This window comes from Sphaerodactylus townsendi, linkage group LG03, assembly GCF_021028975.2.
Source record: "Sphaerodactylus townsendi isolate TG3544 linkage group LG03, MPM_Stown_v2.3, whole genome shotgun sequence".
Classification (NCBI taxonomy): Eukaryota; Metazoa; Chordata; class Lepidosauria; order Squamata; family Sphaerodactylidae; genus Sphaerodactylus; species Sphaerodactylus townsendi.
Window position 1 is genome coordinate 30,887,559 of NC_059427.1, and position 16,437 is coordinate 30,903,995.

The window sequence follows — 16,437 nt, forward strand, 5'->3', positions numbered from 1 at the left end:
CCCCCACCCCCCCCCCCCCCCACCCCCCCCCCCCCCCACCCCCCCCCCCCCCCACCCCCCCCCCCCCCCACCCCCCCCCCCCCCCACCCCCCCCCCCCCCCACCCCCCCCCCCCCCCACCCCCCCCCCCCCCCACCCCCCCCCCCCCCCACCCCCCCCCCCCCCCACCCCCCCCCCCCCCCACCCCCCCCCCCCCCCACCCCCCCCCCCCCCCACCCCCCCCCCCCCCCACCCCCCCCCCCCCCCACCCCCCCCCCCCCCCACCCCCCCCCCCCCCCACCCCCCCCCCCCCCCACCCCCCCCCCCCCCCACCCCCCCCCCCCCCCACCCCCCCCCCCCCCCACCCCCCCCCCCCCCCACCCCCCCCCCCCCCCACCCCCCCCCCCCCCCACCCCCCCCCCCCCCCACCCCCCCCCCCCCCCACCCCCCCCCCCCCCCACCCCCCCCCCCCCCCACCCCCCCCCCCCCCCACCCCCCCCCCCCCCCACCCCCCCCCCCCCCCACCCCCCCCCCCCCCCACCCCCCCCCCCCCCCACCCCCCCCCCCCCCCACCCCCCCCCCCCCCCACCCCCCCCCCCCCCCACCCCCCCCCCCCCCCACCCCCCCCCCCCCCCACCCCCCCCCCCCCCCACCCCCCCCCCCCCCCACCCCCCCCCCCCCCCACCCCCCCCCCCCCCCACCCCCCCCCCCCCCCACCCCCCCCCCCCCCCACCCCCCCCCCCCCCCACCCCCCCCCCCCCCCACCCCCCCCCCCCCCCACCCCCCCCCCCCCCCACCCCCCCCCCCCCCCACCCCCCCCCCCCCCCACCCCCCCCCCCCCCCACCCCCCCCCCCCCCCACCCCCCCCCCCCCCCACCCCCCCCCCCCCCCACCCCCCCCCCCCCCCACCCCCCCCCCCCCCCACCCCCCCCCCCCCCCACCCCCCCCCCCCCCCACCCCCCCCCCCCCCCACCCCCCCCCCCCCCCACCCCCCCCCCCCCCCACCCCCCCCCCCCCCCACCCCCCCCCCCCCCCACCCCCCCCCCCCCCCACCCCCCCCCCCCCCCACCCCCCCCCCCCCCCACCCCCCCCCCCCCCCACCCCCCCCCCCCCCCACCCCCCCCCCCCCCCACCCCCCCCCCCCCCCACCCCCCCCCCCCCCCACCCCCCCCCCCCCCCACCCCCCCCCCCCCCCACCCCCCCCCCCCCCCACCCCCCCCCCCCCCCACCCCCCCCCCCCCCCACCCCCCCCCCCCCCCACCCCCCCCCCCCCCCACCCCCCCCCCCCCCCACCCCCCCCCCCCCCCACCCCCCCCCCCCCCCACCCCCCCCCCCCCCCACCCCCCCCCCCCCCCACCCCCCCCCCCCCCCACCCCCCCCCCCCCCCACCCCCCCCCCCCCCCACCCCCCCCCCCCCCCACCCCCCCCCCCCCCCACCCCCCCCCCCCCCCACCCCCCCCCCCCCCCACCCCCCCCCCCCCCCACCCCCCCCCCCCCCCACCCCCCCCCCCCCCCACCCCCCCCCCCCCCCACCCCCCCCCCCCCCCACCCCCCCCCCCCCCCACCCCCCCCCCCCCCCACCCCCCCCCCCCCCCACCCCCCCCCCCCCCCACCCCCCCCCCCCCCCACCCCCCCCCCCCCCCACCCCCCCCCCCCCCCACCCCCCCCCCCCCCCACCCCCCCCCCCCCCCACCCCCCCCCCCCCCCACCCCCCCCCCCCCCCACCCCCCCCCCCCCCCACCCCCCCCCCCCCCCACCCCCCCCCCCCCCCACCCCCCCCCCCCCCCACCCCCCCCCCCCCCCACCCCCCCCCCCCCCCACCCCCCCCCCCCCCCACCCCCCCCCCCCCCCACCCCCCCCCCCCCCCACCCCCCCCCCCCCCCACCCCCCCCCCCCCCCACCCCCCCCCCCCCCCACCCCCCCCCCCCCCCACCCCCCCCCCCCCCCACCCCCCCCCCCCCCCACCCCCCCCCCCCCCCACCCCCCCCCCCCCCCACCCCCCCCCCCCCCCACCCCCCCCCCCCCCCACCCCCCCCCCCCCCCACCCCCCCCCCCCCCCACCCCCCCCCCCCCCCACCCCCCCCCCCCCCCACCCCCCCCCCCCCCCACCCCCCCCCCCCCCCACCCCCCCCCCCCCCCACCCCCCCCCCCCCCCACCCCCCCCCCCCCCCACCCCCCCCCCCCCCCACCCCCCCCCCCCCCCACCCCCCCCCCCCCCCACCCCCCCCCCCCCCCACCCCCCCCCCCCCCCACCCCCCCCCCCCCCCACCCCCCCCCCCCCCCACCCCCCCCCCCCCCCACCCCCCCCCCCCCCCACCCCCCCCCCCCCCCACCCCCCCCCCCCCCCACCCCCCCCCCCCCCCACCCCCCCCCCCCCCCACCCCCCCCCCCCCCCACCCCCCCCCCCCCCCACCCCCCCCCCCCCCCACCCCCCCCCCCCCCCACCCCCCCCCCCCCCCACCCCCCCCCCCCCCCACCCCCCCCCCCCCCCACCCCCCCCCCCCCCCACCCCCCCCCCCCCCCACCCCCCCCCCCCCCCACCCCCCCCCCCCCCCACCCCCCCCCCCCCCCACCCCCCCCCCCCCCCACCCCCCCCCCCCCCCACCCCCCCCCCCCCCCACCCCCCCCCCCCCCCACCCCCCCCCCCCCCCACCCCCCCCCCCCCCCACCCCCCCCCCCCCCCACCCCCCCCCCCCCCCACCCCCCCCCCCCCCCACCCCCCCCCCCCCCCACCCCCCCCCCCCCCCACCCCCCCCCCCCCCCACCCCCCCCCCCCCCCACCCCCCCCCCCCCCCACCCCCCCCCCCCCCCACCCCCCCCCCCCCCCACCCCCCCCCCCCCCCACCCCCCCCCCCCCCCACCCCCCCCCCCCCCCACCCCCCCCCCCCCCCACCCCCCCCCCCCCCCACCCCCCCCCCCCCCCACCCCCCCCCCCCCCCACCCCCCCCCCCCCCCACCCCCCCCCCCCCCCACCCCCCCCCCCCCCCACCCCCCCCCCCCCCCACCCCCCCCCCCCCCCACCCCCCCCCCCCCCCACCCCCCCCCCCCCCCACCCCCCCCCCCCCCCACCCCCCCCCCCCCCCACCCCCCCCCCCCCCCACCCCCCCCCCCCCCCACCCCCCCCCCCCCCCACCCCCCCCCCCCCCCACCCCCCCCCCCCCCCACCCCCCCCCCCCCCCACCCCCCCCCCCCCCCACCCCCCCCCCCCCCCACCCCCCCCCCCCCCCACCCCCCCCCCCCCCCACCCCCCCCCCCCCCCACCCCCCCCCCCCCCCACCCCCCCCCCCCCCCACCCCCCCCCCCCCCCACCCCCCCCCCCCCCCACCCCCCCCCCCCCCCACCCCCCCCCCCCCCCACCCCCCCCCCCCCCCACCCCCCCCCCCCCCCACCCCCCCCCCCCCCCACCCCCCCCCCCCCCCACCCCCCCCCCCCCCCACCCCCCCCCCCCCCCACCCCCCCCCCCCCCCACCCCCCCCCCCCCCCACCCCCCCCCCCCCCCACCCCCCCCCCCCCCCACCCCCCCCCCCCCCCACCCCCCCCCCCCCCCACCCCCCCCCCCCCCCACCCCCCCCCCCCCCCACCCCCCCCCCCCCCCACCCCCCCCCCCCCCCACCCCCCCCCCCCCCCACCCCCCCCCCCCCCCACCCCCCCCCCCCCCCACCCCCCCCCCCCCCCACCCCCCCCCCCCCCCACCCCCCCCCCCCCCCACCCCCCCCCCCCCCCACCCCCCCCCCCCCCCACCCCCCCCCCCCCCCACCCCCCCCCCCCCCCACCCCCCCCCCCCCCCACCCCCCCCCCCCCCCACCCCCCCCCCCCCCCACCCCCCCCCCCCCCCACCCCCCCCCCCCCCCACCCCCCCCCCCCCCCACCCCCCCCCCCCCCCACCCCCCCCCCCCCCCACCCCCCCCCCCCCCCACCCCCCCCCCCCCCCACCCCCCCCCCCCCCCACCCCCCCCCCCCCCCACCCCCCCCCCCCCCCACCCCCCCCCCCCCCCACCCCCCCCCCCCCCCACCCCCCCCCCCCCCCACCCCCCCCCCCCCCCACCCCCCCCCCCCCCCACCCCCCCCCCCCCCCACCCCCCCCCCCCCCCACCCCCCCCCCCCCCCACCCCCCCCCCCCCCCACCCCCCCCCCCCCCCACCCCCCCCCCCCCCCACCCCCCCCCCCCCCCACCCCCCCCCCCCCCCACCCCCCCCCCCCCCCACCCCCCCCCCCCCCCACCCCCCCCCCCCCCCACCCCCCCCCCCCCCCACCCCCCCCCCCCCCCACCCCCCCCCCCCCCCACCCCCCCCCCCCCCCACCCCCCCCCCCCCCCACCCCCCCCCCCCCCCACCCCCCCCCCCCCCCACCCCCCCCCCCCCCCACCCCCCCCCCCCCCCACCCCCCCCCCCCCCCACCCCCCCCCCCCCCCACCCCCCCCCCCCCCCACCCCCCCCCCCCCCCACCCCCCCCCCCCCCCACCCCCCCCCCCCCCCACCCCCCCCCCCCCCCACCCCCCCCCCCCCCCACCCCCCCCCCCCCCCACCCCCCCCCCCCCCCACCCCCCCCCCCCCCCACCCCCCCCCCCCCCCACCCCCCCCCCCCCCCACCCCCCCCCCCCCCCACCCCCCCCCCCCCCCACCCCCCCCCCCCCCCACCCCCCCCCCCCCCCACCCCCCCCCCCCCCCACCCCCCCCCCCCCCCACCCCCCCCCCCCCCCACCCCCCCCCCCCCCCACCCCCCCCCCCCCCCACCCCCCCCCCCCCCCACCCCCCCCCCCCCCCACCCCCCCCCCCCCCCACCCCCCCCCCCCCCCACCCCCCCCCCCCCCCACCCCCCCCCCCCCCCACCCCCCCCCCCCCCCACCCCCCCCCCCCCCCACCCCCCCCCCCCCCCACCCCCCCCCCCCCCCACCCCCCCCCCCCCCCACCCCCCCCCCCCCCCACCCCCCCCCCCCCCCACCCCCCCCCCCCCCCACCCCCCCCCCCCCCCACCCCCCCCCCCCCCCACCCCCCCCCCCCCCCACCCCCCCCCCCCCCCACCCCCCCCCCCCCCCACCCCCCCCCCCCCCCACCCCCCCCCCCCCCCACCCCCCCCCCCCCCCACCCCCCCCCCCCCCCACCCCCCCCCCCCCCCACCCCCCCCCCCCCCCACCCCCCCCCCCCCCCACCCCCCCCCCCCCCCACCCCCCCCCCCCCCCACCCCCCCCCCCCCCCACCCCCCCCCCCCCCCACCCCCCCCCCCCCCCACCCCCCCCCCCCCCCACCCCCCCCCCCCCCCACCCCCCCCCCCCCCCACCCCCCCCCCCCCCCACCCCCCCCCCCCCCCACCCCCCCCCCCCCCCACCCCCCCCCCCCCCCACCCCCCCCCCCCCCCACCCCCCCCCCCCCCCACCCCCCCCCCCCCCCACCCCCCCCCCCCCCCACCCCCCCCCCCCCCCACCCCCCCCCCCCCCCACCCCCCCCCCCCCCCACCCCCCCCCCCCCCCACCCCCCCCCCCCCCCACCCCCCCCCCCCCCCACCCCCCCCCCCCCCCACCCCCCCCCCCCCCCACCCCCCCCCCCCCCCACCCCCCCCCCCCCCCACCCCCCCCCCCCCCCACCCCCCCCCCCCCCCACCCCCCCCCCCCCCCACCCCCCCCCCCCCCCACCCCCCCCCCCCCCCACCCCCCCCCCCCCCCACCCCCCCCCCCCCCCACCCCCCCCCCCCCCCACCCCCCCCCCCCCCCACCCCCCCCCCCCCCCACCCCCCCCCCCCCCCACCCCCCCCCCCCCCCACCCCCCCCCCCCCCCACCCCCCCCCCCCCCCACCCCCCCCCCCCCCCACCCCCCCCCCCCCCCACCCCCCCCCCCCCCCACCCCCCCCCCCCCCCACCCCCCCCCCCCCCCACCCCCCCCCCCCCCCACCCCCCCCCCCCCCCACCCCCCCCCCCCCCCACCCCCCCCCCCCCCCACCCCCCCCCCCCCCCACCCCCCCCCCCCCCCACCCCCCCCCCCCCCCACCCCCCCCCCCCCCCACCCCCCCCCCCCCCCACCCCCCCCCCCCCCCACCCCCCCCCCCCCCCACCCCCCCCCCCCCCCACCCCCCCCCCCCCCCACCCCCCCCCCCCCCCACCCCCCCCCCCCCCCACCCCCCCCCCCCCCCACCCCCCCCCCCCCCCACCCCCCCCCCCCCCCACCCCCCCCCCCCCCCACCCCCCCCCCCCCCCACCCCCCCCCCCCCCCACCCCCCCCCCCCCCCACCCCCCCCCCCCCCCACCCCCCCCCCCCCCCACCCCCCCCCCCCCCCACCCCCCCCCCCCCCCACCCCCCCCCCCCCCCACCCCCCCCCCCCCCCACCCCCCCCCCCCCCCACCCCCCCCCCCCCCCACCCCCCCCCCCCCCCACCCCCCCCCCCCCCCACCCCCCCCCCCCCCCACCCCCCCCCCCCCCCACCCCCCCCCCCCCCCACCCCCCCCCCCCCCCACCCCCCCCCCCCCCCACCCCCCCCCCCCCCCACCCCCCCCCCCCCCCACCCCCCCCCCCCCCCACCCCCCCCCCCCCCCACCCCCCCCCCCCCCCACCCCCCCCCCCCCCCACCCCCCCCCCCCCCCACCCCCCCCCCCCCCCACCCCCCCCCCCCCCCACCCCCCCCCCCCCCCACCCCCCCCCCCCCCCACCCCCCCCCCCCCCCACCCCCCCCCCCCCCCACCCCCCCCCCCCCCCACCCCCCCCCCCCCCCACCCCCCCCCCCCCCCACCCCCCCCCCCCCCCACCCCCCCCCCCCCCCACCCCCCCCCCCCCCCACCCCCCCCCCCCCCCACCCCCCCCCCCCCCCACCCCCCCCCCCCCCCACCCCCCCCCCCCCCCACCCCCCCCCCCCCCCACCCCCCCCCCCCCCCACCCCCCCCCCCCCCCACCCCCCCCCCCCCCCACCCCCCCCCCCCCCCACCCCCCCCCCCCCCCACCCCCCCCCCCCCCCACCCCCCCCCCCCCCCACCCCCCCCCCCCCCCACCCCCCCCCCCCCCCACCCCCCCCCCCCCCCACCCCCCCCCCCCCCCACCCCCCCCCCCCCCCACCCCCCCCCCCCCCCACCCCCCCCCCCCCCCACCCCCCCCCCCCCCCACCCCCCCCCCCCCCCACCCCCCCCCCCCCCCACCCCCCCCCCCCCCCACCCCCCCCCCCCCCCACCCCCCCCCCCCCCCACCCCCCCCCCCCCCCACCCCCCCCCCCCCCCACCCCCCCCCCCCCCCACCCCCCCCCCCCCCCACCCCCCCCCCCCCCCACCCCCCCCCCCCCCCACCCCCCCCCCCCCCCACCCCCCCCCCCCCCCACCCCCCCCCCCCCCCACCCCCCCCCCCCCCCACCCCCCCCCCCCCCCACCCCCCCCCCCCCCCACCCCCCCCCCCCCCCACCCCCCCCCCCCCCCACCCCCCCCCCCCCCCACCCCCCCCCCCCCCCACCCCCCCCCCCCCCCACCCCCCCCCCCCCCCACCCCCCCCCCCCCCCACCCCCCCCCCCCCCCACCCCCCCCCCCCCCCACCCCCCCCCCCCCCCACCCCCCCCCCCCCCCACCCCCCCCCCCCCCCACCCCCCCCCCCCCCCACCCCCCCCCCCCCCCACCCCCCCCCCCCCCCACCCCCCCCCCCCCCCACCCCCCCCCCCCCCCACCCCCCCCCCCCCCCACCCCCCCCCCCCCCCACCCCCCCCCCCCCCCACCCCCCCCCCCCCCCACCCCCCCCCCCCCCCACCCCCCCCCCCCCCCACCCCCCCCCCCCCCCACCCCCCCCCCCCCCCACCCCCCCCCCCCCCCACCCCCCCCCCCCCCCACCCCCCCCCCCCCCCACCCCCCCCCCCCCCCACCCCCCCCCCCCCCCACCCCCCCCCCCCCCCACCCCCCCCCCCCCCCACCCCCCCCCCCCCCCACCCCCCCCCCCCCCCACCCCCCCCCCCCCCCACCCCCCCCCCCCCCCACCCCCCCCCCCCCCCACCCCCCCCCCCCCCCACCCCCCCCCCCCCCCACCCCCCCCCCCCCCCACCCCCCCCCCCCCCCACCCCCCCCCCCCCCCACCCCCCCCCCCCCCCACCCCCCCCCCCCCCCACCCCCCCCCCCCCCCACCCCCCCCCCCCCCCACCCCCCCCCCCCCCCACCCCCCCCCCCCCCCACCCCCCCCCCCCCCCACCCCCCCCCCCCCCCACCCCCCCCCCCCCCCACCCCCCCCCCCCCCCACCCCCCCCCCCCCCCACCCCCCCCCCCCCCCACCCCCCCCCCCCCCCACCCCCCCCCCCCCCCACCCCCCCCCCCCCCCACCCCCCCCCCCCCCCACCCCCCCCCCCCCCCACCCCCCCCCCCCCCCACCCCCCCCCCCCCCCACCCCCCCCCCCCCCCACCCCCCCCCCCCCCCACCCCCCCCCCCCCCCACCCCCCCCCCCCCCCACCCCCCCCCCCCCCCACCCCCCCCCCCCCCCACCCCCCCCCCCCCCCACCCCCCCCCCCCCCCACCCCCCCCCCCCCCCACCCCCCCCCCCCCCCACCCCCCCCCCCCCCCACCCCCCCCCCCCCCCACCCCCCCCCCCCCCCACCCCCCCCCCCCCCCACCCCCCCCCCCCCCCACCCCCCCCCCCCCCCACCCCCCCCCCCCCCCACCCCCCCCCCCCCCCACCCCCCCCCCCCCCCACCCCCCCCCCCCCCCACCCCCCCCCCCCCCCACCCCCCCCCCCCCCCACCCCCCCCCCCCCCCACCCCCCCCCCCCCCCACCCCCCCCCCCCCCCACCAAGGAACTACAATTCCCATCAGCCCCTACCAGCATGGCCAATTGGCCATGCTGACAGAGGCTGATGGGAATTGTAGTTCCTGAACATCTGGAGAGCCGCAGGTTCCCTAGCCCTGACCTAGTCAATGAGGAGCTGAAAACCCAACAACCATGGATAGGACAGAAATGAAGGAGTCCCATTGCAGGCCCTGAGCTAATTAAACTCAATACAAGCTAGACCAAAGAGAACTTCCTTATTCTTTCTGCCTGCTGATCCAGAGGAGGGTGTGTGCGCCGGGGAGAGAGAGGAGTGACTCTGCGGAAAAGCAGATCAAGGAAGAAATCAGTGTCTACAACCTCCCATCCTTGAGCTGAGGCCATGGGGTGAAAGTCAGCTTGGAACAAAGCTAGACAATATATAGGTGCCTTGAGCTCTCTAGCAAAGAAAGGCAGCTAATTTTGAGCAAAATTAATAAACAAAAATACGTGTTCTTACTACCCACTTCTTACCTGAAGTAGCCACTCAGTGGACCAGATAGGCTGCAATACTTCAGTATGACTAACATTATGCACGGGAAACAGAATAGCGATTTTGTCCCCAGAACCATCAATTTACCTGTTTCCATTTTGCCATCTAGAGCAGCAGGGCCGTCAAGAACCAAACTCTTTATCTGAAGAAACTCATCCGGTTCGTCCCCTCCGACGACAGTGAAGCCAAACCCCCTGCTGCTTTTCCTCAGTTTGGTGTGAATGAACTTCCCTTTCAGCTCAGATGGGTTTCGTGTGAAAAATGGTTTTCCTGCTGAGAAAGTTTCAAAAACATAAATATGTCAAGGGAAAAAAGAAAAAAAACCCCTTCCTATGTTTCCCCTTTCCCCACCTCTGTCTGCAGTGTCATGTACCAATATCTAAAGATAAGCAAGCCTCAACATTTTATAGAAATTCCTTTTGCAAGAAGGTACAACACTTCAGTGAAGCTGAAAAGATGGAGACACAGCAAACCTGGTTAAAAAAGAACCAACGTGGCTATCACTCATAGACTACAACCACTATTGTGAGAGCTCAGCAAAATTCCACGTAAAGGGCAATTACGAAAGCGATACGAAATAGTATTGGCATGTCCAACCTAACTACCACTTACTCACCCTGCTTCATCCTCTGGCTTCTGATACCTGCCCTTAACCACCTTTTATTATCTTTTCCTCCCACTACCATCTGCTCCTCTCCCATCTTTTCCCTTTCATAACTCACTTCTCCTCCACCATTAAGAAGAAGAAGAGTTTGGATTTATACCCCCCTTTCTCTCCTGCAGGAGACTCAAAGGGGCTTACAGCCTCCTTGCCCTACCCCCCTCACAACAAACACCCTGTGAGGTAGGTGGGGCTGAGAGAGCTCCGAGAAGTTGTGACTAGCCCAAGGTCACCCAGCTAGTGTGTATGGGAGTGTACAGGCTAATCTGAATTCCCCAGATAAGCCTCCTCAGCTCAGGCGGCAGAGCTGGGAATCAAAACCGGTTCCTCCAGATTAGATACACGAGCTCTTAACCTCCTACACCACTGCTGCTCAAGAGTTGTCCCCCCACTCCTTGCTCTAACCCAGTGGTTCTCAACCTGTGGGTCATGACCCCTTGGGGGGGGTCGAACGACCCTTTCGCAGGGGTTGCCTAAGACCATTGGAAACAGTAGCAAAATCAGTTATGAAGTAGCAACGAAAATAATTTTATGGTTGGGGGTCACCACAACATGAGGAACTGTATTGAAGGGTTGCAGCATTAGGAAGGTTGAGAACCACTGCTCTAACCGATGCCCCTTTTTTCCAGTCTGGCATCCCAATCAACTCCTCCCTTTCCTCAGCAATCTGCCCACCCCCCCTTGCTACTTTGCCTGCCCACCCACCCATCCTTGCTTCCTTTATCTGCCAGACCAGCCATTTGCCAGCCTTCTCAGTAAAAGCACCACTACCATATGCCTGCTCTTTCAGATTCCTTTGCCATGCCTCCAGTGGGGGTGGGGAAACAGTGGCTCTTTCCTGCCTGCTCAGATCACATGATCGGGGGTATCAGCACCTCCCCCTCCTGCCCTGCTCCTCTGCCTCCCATCCACTGACCCCCTGCCACTCTGGCCACCCACTCCCTCTTGTCCTTTAATCTGTTACCCAAAATGCTGGGGTCTGCCCCATTTAGAGCAGAGAATGAGTGAAGGCTTAATGAGAGGCTGGATAACTATGTGAGTTCTTTTCCACCAACATTTTACAAAAGTGGTTTCTTCAAGAAATTTGCAGGAATCTGGAGTAAAAGTTTAACAGGTTTTATTAAGAAGTAAAATAAATGTACAATCACACAAATAATCAAAGCAGACAGAAATCACACATTCCTGGGATATATAAAGTGGTAAAAGATGTGGAATAGACTGGGATTTTCAAGGTATAAGGCGATAATTACTTGTTCTAGAAGAGGATTGGTTTGATAAGCAGAGTTCAACAACCTGGGTTGAGCTCCAAAAGAGGTGGGGTAGGAAGCAACACTGGGGTCAGTATTAATCAGACAGAGAGATGTCCAGGAAAATATTGAACACCTTGTGCTGGGTGGACATGCTAGTTATAGAGGGAAATGGGTCCTCCAGCTATGTTAAGTGACCCAATCTTCCCAGGACAGAGGGAAGAACAAGAGGACACTTGGACTTAATGTTCTAAGCCCAGGGAGCACCTGCGCACAATTAAATTTGGGGGTGGAACTGATGCAACAACAGCTCTGGGATAATGCCAGTGCAAATGAAGGTGGTCCTTTGAAGTGGTTAGTCAGGAAAAAAGAAGATGGGATTAGTCTTGAAAGGAAACCTTGATGAAATTATTTAGCATACTCTTTGTCTCACGGGGACAGGTGTGTCATGGTCAAGGCTATTTGCAAGTAAATGCTGGCAGGAGATCTCTGCCCTGGCAGGCTTCTGCCTTAGTGGTAACTCTGAGTCAATGCAGGGATGGCATCCATCTTGACACTGCATTGCAAGGCCACCTCCAAGATTGGCAGGATAGGTAGAGACACTGCTGTCTGAAGGAAACAAGCCTCTCCTGTCTGTCCAGTAACACTACCTGTAGCATAATTGCTACTACCATTAGGCAGCAACTCCAACAGAGGTGCACTATTTGCACATGCACAGATAACCCTCATCTCTTTGCGGGGATTTAACTCCTCCTGCTCCATTTCTCCCTTATTTTCAGATTTTTCTGCAAACCTGTGAGAAAGTCCTTCAATTATGCAGAAAAACGTCCTAGTCTGTCCATCGTCTCAATCTGGGCATTTAAGAATCTGTAAATACGGCTATGTTGACTATTAGGTATATATGAAAAGCCCTAGCTGCTACTTATTTTCCACTGGATAGTTATAGTATTGTAACAGTGGCTGGCAAAAAAAATTATACAATGAATATAGCTTTCTGCTAGGGTGAATTCAGGGTTTACAAAAATGGCATTTACAAGCCCTATCCAGATGACCAGGTACAAAAGGTACTCTCAAGGGAGACTTAAAACATTTACAGTTTTAGTTGCTGGTAACTCTTTAAGCCTGAGTGGAGGTATTTAGGTTTTTTTTAGTGTGAAAAACTGCCAAGTAAGATGAGAATGCCTTGGGGAATTCTTCACTCAAATTTATTACTTATGTGAACATTTGTTCTCTTGCATCCTGATGATATAAAGAAGTAAAATTAAAAGACATACAATCAATTCAAACTAGAAAAGGATTTAATATACTTAAGCCAGTCAGAAGAGCTCTCTGATGTTTTACCTCCTTAATACCTTCTAATGCCTGAAATCTACTTGCTGTAATTTACCTTCCCATTTTCAGCATAAATACTTGCAAATTAGGCTACAGGGTATACTGTAATTTTTATAATGTACTGAAGTCAACACATTGTGACATTTTAATGGATTGGCACCTGTTTAACCAGCCTTCTGGATGATTCAACACATGTCAAATACGTATAAAAGGCAGGGTAAAAAGACTTTATGGAAAACTGCAGTCATTATACTTACACACATACAAATATTAAATCAATCCTACATGAATCAGAGAACATTAAAATGCAATGCAAAGACAAATACACTACTTGATGTATCACCTACATTCTGTATTAGGTACACAAAGACTCCCAAAATGATAAAACTAGAAGCCTGAACATTTTCATTTGTCAGATGCAATTGGACCACAAAGGTCTCCTTCCGCAGGTAAAAGCTGACCAACACGCTCACATTTTTAGGCACAAGTAAATAGGACCCAGGCTTTTCTTCCAATAAACAATTTAATGCTCTATTATGAACATGACATGGGAATGCTAATGCTACACCTTGTGATATATCGGTATATGTAATGTATTAGTTCTCAATGATTACATATATGAGTGCTGCGACTGTAATAGATACTAAGGCTGATTCCGCATGGGCCAAAAACAGCAGTGTGAAAACAGTGTGAAAATGGTGTAAAAGGGTTTAAAACTGCGTAAAAGGGTTTATACTGTTTTCACACCGCTGTTTTTGGCCCGTGCGGAATCAGCCTAAGTCTTTCAGACAGTTAACTAACCCAGTGGATAGATACGTTTGATTACTGATAGGGAGAACCTTTTTATCGGGTTCAATCGATGCCTGAATCATCATTGAAAATTTCCCTCAGAGAAGCAAGTTAGTAGAAGCTGCTCTTCCTAAGAGCTCCAAGGTAACATTCTCTGGCCTATGAATTGTCGAGGGCTTTCATGGCCGGATTCAACTGGTTGTGGTGGGTTTTCTGGGCTGTGTGGCCGTGGTCTGGTGGATCTTGTTCCGAACATTTTGCCTGCATCTGTGGCTGGCATCTTCAGAGGTGTGTCACAGTCTGTTACACACTGTGTCGAGTCACAGTGGCCTGTTTGCTCATGCCTAGATAACCCCACCAAGAGTGGGAAATGCATCTTGAAGACATGAACAAGGGCAGGACACCCAGGGCTGGAACTGAGGCCACATGAACACACACAGCTGCCTTGAGTTCAGTTGACTTATCAGGTCAGCACTCTCTGCTGTAACTGGCAATGGCTGTCCAAGCTCAAAGGAAGAGGTGTTTCACATTACATACTTTGTGACCCTTTTAAGTGGAGATGCAAAAGACTAAATCAGGGATCTTCTGTGCATTCTAAGCAGATACTCTACCACTGCTGCAGGGATTAGAGAGCGTTATGACTTGCTTTCTTTGTCTGCAAGGATGGGTTGAAGCGGCATGATATTGGAAATATTGGTTACTCAGCTTGGGACTTTTAAATTGCTAACCCTGAGCCACAGCCTTCAACTCTGCTGGAAGGAAGTATTTTTGAGCCTAAAGAGAACATCTGATGCCCAATTTGTTTTTTTCTCTTGCAGTGAAACAATCTTGCAATGTTTTACCTTGTACTGGTGCATCTCGAACTGTCTCCTGGTTGTTAGGAACATGGTTTGGAACAGCAGGAGGGGGAATTGGGGGATGCTCTTCTGTCCATTCTGAAAAAGGAAAATATTTTTGATTGCATGACATAATGATCTGCAACTGAAGCATGTGTATGTGTGTGTCTGCATGTCCCTACATGCAACTGCAGTTTGCACTGTGTCTCCAATAACCTTTCTTTGGCGTGACACAGATGTTTGGCTGGAGGGTTTGCATTCAGCCAAAGGAAAGAGATTCATCTCCTTTGAAAAAAACTTTCTACTAGCCAATGGATAACAAGACCAACAGGCTACTTTAATGAGCAACAATCCTTGATCAGATAACCAAGTTTATGGGTCACAAAAGAACAACAGAGGCAAAACGTTTAACAAGACAATATTCTTAAATGTGTCAGCTTATGTTGCCGCAGAAGTGTACACAATTTCGGCTACAGAGAAGCTCGTGTACCGCTCCAGCTGTCACACCTTTGATTGGATTTCATTTGTGTTGAATAAGAAGAAAAAATCCTGATGGAGGAGAATGAACAGTAGTGTTGCTTTAATTAAGACATTCCACAAAGCAGTCAGTGCTGTTTCAGCATTAGATGTATGGAGAATCACAAAAGAAGATCCACACATTGATGGATATTGTACCACAGGAATCATTCATCTCCTTGGAGTGCTTCTGTTCGGGTTATGGGTCTGGTTCCTTCCATTTGCCCGTCAGCAGAGGAACACTTTCATAACCTTTCTTTTTCTTTAAATATGAGCCAGTTTCTGCCATTGCTATATGGCACCATTTCACTTCTCCCCTGTTCACGCACTACTTGAAGTAGCAGACCTAATGACCCTACACCAATTCCCATGGAGCAACCTGGACTATGTGTCCACCACACAAGGGTGAAACTCAATTTTTGGCTACCCCTAGCGTTAACTGCTTTTCATTTTTCCATGCACCAAGACACAGAGGTCACTGAGAATGAACTTACAGAGAGGCCTACATGGGCATGTTTTATTTATTCACATGCCGCTCTGGTCTTTGATCAGAGCTAACTGAAGCCCACCTAAGATACAATGGCCCATTATGCACTTCTCTGCACTCGGGAATACCTCTTTTCCCATGGAATGTCATCCTGTCCCAGACCTACACTTTTCACACTTGCCCCTGAAAAATGTCTGGTGGTTTGTGCTAAATCAATGCAGTTAGGTCCTGTGAAACTAGAGAAGAACCACAGAAACTGAAGGAAGCTTAGCTTTTCTCAGAAGACACCTTCTTGTTTGTTCCAGCTACCAGTGTTTGCACATTTCATCACTAGCTGTTGAGCTAAGACAAAACCCCTTCGCCCCACTAATACACTTCCATTTAGAGATAGCCTGTTAAGTGTTACAAAACATATGTGTGGAGAATAAGGATTGTGTTGCAGTGCATGTCCTAAACCAGACAAAAAGGCCAACAAGATTTTCAGGTTATAAGGTTTAGACTAGAGAGTAAGAGTGTATCTGATGAAAAGAGGTTTGACTCTGAAAAGCTTGTACCCTGAAAATCTTGTTGGTCTTTAAAGTTCTACTGGACTCAAATCTTGCTCTTCACCGGCAGAAAGACTGAACATCTGCAAAGACCAAACATCTTTCATCATGTGGTTCTGGTGGGTTTTCCGGGCTATGTGGCTGTTGTCTGGTGGATTTTGTTCCCAGCGTTTCGCCTGCATCTGTGGCTGGCATCTTCAGAGGTGTATCTCAGAGAGAAGTCTGTTTCACACTGTGTCTAAGTGAGAAGGGAAAGTTTAGTGTGGTATATTGTCCATGTCCCAGGGTGGGGAACCAATCATTAAGTGTTTGGGTGAAACTTGCTAAGCAAAGGTGTGGTTGAGTGCATTGTATTGCGGGTGGGGTTATCAGTTCCATGCTCAGGCTGCCTTCTACTTATTTATTTATTTATTTATTCAATTTATATACCGACCGATCCCCGGAGGGCTCCGGGCGGTGAACAACATTATCTAAATATCAACAGGAGCAATCATACAAATATAAATACATAGGCTCCATCCCATAAAATAACTTAAAACTCATAAAAACAGCGAATAACCATAATACATAATAAACAGGAGGCGTCCGGCCCCAATTTAAAACCTACCTCCATGAGGGGCCTTAGTGGGCTCCTCATAATGAGGGGGGGACTCCTCTATGTAACTGCCCCAGCCAGTGAGCAGTCAGGGGTCACCATACTCGCAGCTGGCAACTCCAAAGGCCCCGGTGGAACAGCACGTAGTCTTACAGGCCCCGCGTGAACTCCACCCAGGTCCCTGCGAGGGCCCTCGGGACAGCTGGAGGA

General features: G+C 70.3%; 1 protein-coding gene across 1 annotated transcript in view; it reads right to left on the minus strand.

Moving 5' to 3' along the window:
- The window catches only part of MAGI1 (membrane associated guanylate kinase, WW and PDZ domain containing 1), a 635,687-nt gene that overhangs the window by 108,376 nt on the left and 510,874 nt on the right, over nt 1-16,437 (minus strand). The window contains 2 exon segments of the mRNA XM_048488400.1: nt 9,307-9,489; nt 14,091-14,183. Of these exon segments, the coding sequence (XP_048344357.1) occupies nt 9,307-9,489; nt 14,091-14,183 (276 nt within the window).